Source organism: Geospiza fortis, unplaced genomic scaffold (assembly GCF_000277835.1).
Source record: "Geospiza fortis unplaced genomic scaffold, GeoFor_1.0 scaffold96, whole genome shotgun sequence".
Taxonomy (NCBI): Eukaryota; Metazoa; Chordata; class Aves; order Passeriformes; family Thraupidae; genus Geospiza; species Geospiza fortis.
In genome coordinates this window covers 1,030,617-1,034,994 of record NW_005054454.1, presented here as the reverse complement: position 1 = coordinate 1,034,994, position 4,378 = coordinate 1,030,617, and the positions used below count along the sequence as shown (strand labels likewise).

Genomic DNA, 4,378 nt, shown 5'->3' with positions numbered 1-4,378 from the left:
ATCTTCTGGAAGCGCTGCAACGAGCAGGGGGCTTTCTACGGCGGCATGGCCGGGTTCGTCCTGGGCGCCATCCGCCTGATCCTGGCCTTCTTCTACCGCGCTCCCGAGTGCGACCAGCCGGACACCAGGCCCGGCTTCATCAAGAACATCCACTACATGTACGTGGCCACGGCCCTGTTCTGGATCACCGGGGCCGTGACGGTTGTGGTGAGCCTGCTGACTCCGCCGCCCACCAAGGAGCAGGTCCGGACCACCACATTCTGGGCCCTGTGGAAGCGTGGCGCGCCGGAGAGCGCCGGCAAGGGGGAGCTGTACCAGGGGCAGGAGAAGAGCATCCTCAAGTGCAACGAGAACGCCAACCACATCATTCCCAACGGGAAGTCAGAGGAGAACATTAAAAGCGTGAAGCCAGAGGACATCAACCTCCTGGTGACGTGCAGGGATGACAGCAACCCGGTGATCTCGGTGAGCCACTCCGAGGTGGAGACGCCCGTGGATTGTTACTCCAACGGGCAGGCCGCCCTGATGGGGGAGAAAAAGCACGAGGAGGAGGAAGGGACTGACAACAGGGCGAGACATTTGAAATTCATAGATTGGTTCTGTGGCTTTAAAAGTAAAAACGTAAACAAGAGAGTGGTTCGGGAGGTCGAGGAGGAGACTGTTTGTTTACAAATGCTGGAAGAGACTCCGAAAGTTAAACTATTACTAAATACTGGACTGGTCTGTGTCTGTTCCCTTGGAATCTTCATGTTTGTCTACTTCTCTTTGTGAGTGAATAGTGAACTTTTAAGGGTATGGCTTAAACATACAGAAGTTGATACAGGTCTCTGGAGATTTTTGGTTTTTCCTTTCTTTTCTTTTCAAACAACATAACCACAACCCAGGCATTGTTTACGCTATAATTGTAAGGTCAACTCAGCTTTAGCCTATTTCGAGACCATTTGAGATGTGTTGTCCTCCCTCTGCTGAAAGCAGAACCTGTCCTGTGGTGGCTTTTTCTTTTTTCCCTTTTGTGTTGGTTTTATTATTTTTTTTTCCATTTGCAGCACTAACCTTTTGTTTTTCTGTGTATAAATATACCAAAGGCAGGCAGGTGGCTGTGTTTGAAGTCAGGCAGTTACAGCTCAGTCAGCATTAAGTGAAGATAACAGGTAATCAGTTACCAGTGTGTGCAATCTGAGTGATTAAAGCTGTGTCAAAAGATTTTTAAATGCAGAGCTGTGATGCACATTTATAAAATAACTGTATTACCTTGGCCAACTTAGCACTTTTTAATTGCACTCACTGCTTTTTTTCTTTTTTCAGTTTCTCATTTTTCTTTTGGCAACAACAGGAAGCTGTTTTGTCTCATTTTATAGCACTTAAAACATGATGGCTCTTAGCAGGTTTCTGCCTTTTTTTTTTACTCTTTGTAAGGAAATTTTTGTGTTTTGATTTTTATCCACTGTAAATTCCATTACTGAAAAGTTTCTGTATTAAAAAAAAAAGAAAAAAAGAAAAAAAACTGAAACAAAAATAAGCCTGGAGATGACAAACTGTCAATGGAGGAGGACGAAAAAGAAATATTCTTTCTGTGGGGTTTTGTAGTATATTGAAGTAAATTGAAGAATCACAGAATTCTTGGGGTGGGTTTGGGATGTCCCTGGGCAGCTGTTCCAGGGCTCTGCCACCTCCATAGAAAGAAATTTTTCCTCAGGTTTGGGTGGAATTTCTTGAGTTTCAGTAAAGGGCCAAAAGATTCATTCAGCCTCTCCACCCTCTGAACCTTTAGGACATTGTAAGGATTAGCTTCTTTTTAGGGAAAAATCTGTTTGTAGGTTCTGCCATATGGGAAGAAGAGAACCATGAAGCTTTGCATGTCTTGAAAAACTGTTTTGCACCCTGCAGAAAGGTTTTCCTCTGCTGTGTCTGGGAGGAATCCCAGAGGAGGAAGAGGAGGAAGCTCCAATGCTGCAGAGGGAGAACAACTGGGAAGGCGAGGAAGGGGAAATGGGAGGGAGAGGTGAAAGTGCTCCTTGTTTTCCAGAGTCCTTTTGCCCCACGTCTTCTCCCGCTTCCCCTTTCACCCTGTCAAACCTCCTTTTTGTATTTGGAGGAATCCCAGAGTCCCTGAGCTTGGAAAAGCCTTCCCTGGTCATTGAGTTCCAGCTGTGCCCCATCCCCACCTCGTCACCCAGCCCAGCGTGCCACATTCCTTGGACACATCCAGGGCTGGGCACTCCACCAGCTCCCTGAGCAGCCCCTTCCCATGAGTGACCTTTGTGTGAAGAAATTCCCTCCTTCCCTCCCTCCTCAGAAGGATCCTGAGGGATTCAGTGTCAGGAGACGGGGAGTGCGCGCAGCCACAAATCTGTGTCGGCAATTGAGGTCTGTCCTGTCCTCAGGATTTTTCCAAAAACCTGAATTCCTCCCAGGCAGTCACAGCTATTTGTAGGTCTCCAGATCCAGAGGATGTTTCCTCCTGATGGATGGATGGATGATGGATGGATGGATGGATGGATGGATGGATGGATGGGTGGATGGTGGATGGATGGATGCCCAGGCAGGGATGAGCAGTTCCAGGTGTGGAGGATGTGTGTGCAGCAGGTTGGTGCTCTCATCCTTCCCCAAGCCAAGCTGGGTCCTGGTTTTGGGAGCAGAGCCCACCAGTGTTAAAACTCCTCTCTCCAGGACAGAGTGGTCATATCCAGGCTTTCCATGGAAATAATTCCTCCAGTTGTCTTTGCTCCTGAGCTCGTTCAGGAGAGCACGAACTGGCTGGGCCAAAATCGGGCTGAGGGACCATTGTGAGCATTCACCAAAACCACTTCAGGGGTCCAGCACCATTTCTTTGGCACACAAACAAGAACCAGTTCCTGTGGGGGAAACCTTTTTGTAGAGATAAGATTTGGGTCAGTCCTGCCTTTGCCTGCTGGAGAAAGTTTGCTTTTCCAGTGGTGCCATCCACACGGCTTCTAGCAGATAATTCCCAATACATCTTTTCAGAGAAAATGATTCACTTCTATTTTTGGGGTGGTTTTGTTTGTTTTGATGGTGTTTTAATATCAATTGAATCTCATTCATTCCAAAACTTTGACCAGAGGCTGAGCTGCCCCACTTTTCTCCACTTGGTTTAGTTGTTGCTGCTGGGAAGTAGAACTACTCCAAAGTGGAAAACTTGGAGTGTTGTTGCAATATTTGTATAGAGGAGCTACCATACGTGGTGCTGATGTTGCTACCAATGGGACAAGACACATTTTGTTATGATTTGTGTGTCCACAGCTTGGTTTGGGAAAACATTTTAAATCCTATTTAAGGCTGAAATCCTGGTGTGTGGAATTAATGGCATCTCAGGTTGCTTCATTAGTGGGCTGAGCTGTGAAGGACGGTTTGGAGCAAAGATGTAGGGAATTGTTTCCATACAGAATAAAATCATTTAGGGCAATGTTTTGATTGTAGTGGGATGAAAAATAAATTTTAGAAGGTAAAGATAATTCTCAGTCCAACAATATCCTCCTGAGAAGGCTGGGATGTGGCTCCGACACCCGGTTTGGCCCAGGGAAGGAGACTCGTGTCCGTTCGGAGCTCAATTGCTCCGAACAATTTTGGAGCACGATTTTGGAGCAGCTCCTGGCACTGGGATTTTCCAGGCTGCTCCTCGATGTGCAGCGCTCTGCCACCGCCTGGGAAGCCAGGTTAGCTCAGGGACCCTTTGGCTCGGCTCCATCCCCCTGTGCTGTCCCCAGGGTGCCTTACACGGGCGGGCGGGCGGCCCAAGGTGCGGCTGGAGGAGGCGCTGCCCGCGCTCCTTCCGACGCTTCTCCCTGCTGCTTCCATCCCTCCCCAGCCATTTGCTCCTCCAGGAGGACACCTGGAAGAGCCAACAGGCACAATTCCAGTCTCCTGCTTGGTCACATCCGTGGGGAGCTCTCCTTGGCCATGGGAGGGAGTCGAGTCCTTCAGGACTGCACTGAGGTGCTCCATCTCCCACTTCCTTTATTCTCCCTTTTGCTGCACTAACGAGCTGCCACATTAATCACACTGCTAATTTTCAGGCAGGATCATCGTGGATTATTAATCTGCCTCCCCACCCCATCTTCAGACCTGGTATTGTGAAGCTTTTAAGCGAATTCTTTCTCCAGTGCTTTTTCTCTTCAGATGTTTTGTGTGCTCCTCTTCAGCCTCATTGTGTCGTAGAGATCCTGGAAGTTGCTGATGCTCTTTGCTGCATAAAACCACTTAATAAAAGGCCTTTATTAATAAATATATTCCTGAGGTTCCAAGCAAGCTGCCTGCTGGTGAGAAGGACCTTGTGTAGGAGAAGGGATTTTTTATAGCGTAAACAAGCCTTTGCTGAAGGGGGAAGTTGGTAAATTTGGGGTTAAACACCCATTTTTTG

At 47.9% G+C, this 4,378-nt stretch overlaps 1 protein-coding gene across 1 annotated transcript in view; it reads left to right on the top strand.

Annotated features, from left to right (window-relative positions):
- The window catches only part of SLC5A3 (solute carrier family 5 member 3), an 8,268-nt gene that overhangs the window by 1,543 nt on the left and 2,347 nt on the right, over positions 1-4,378 (top strand). The window contains exon 1 of the mRNA XM_031062605.1: positions 1-4,378. This exon is cut by the window's left edge and continues 1,543 nt beyond it; it is cut by the window's right edge and continues 2,347 nt beyond it. Coding sequence (XP_030918465.1) covers positions 1-771 — 771 coding nt within the window. The 3' untranslated portion in view covers positions 772-4,378.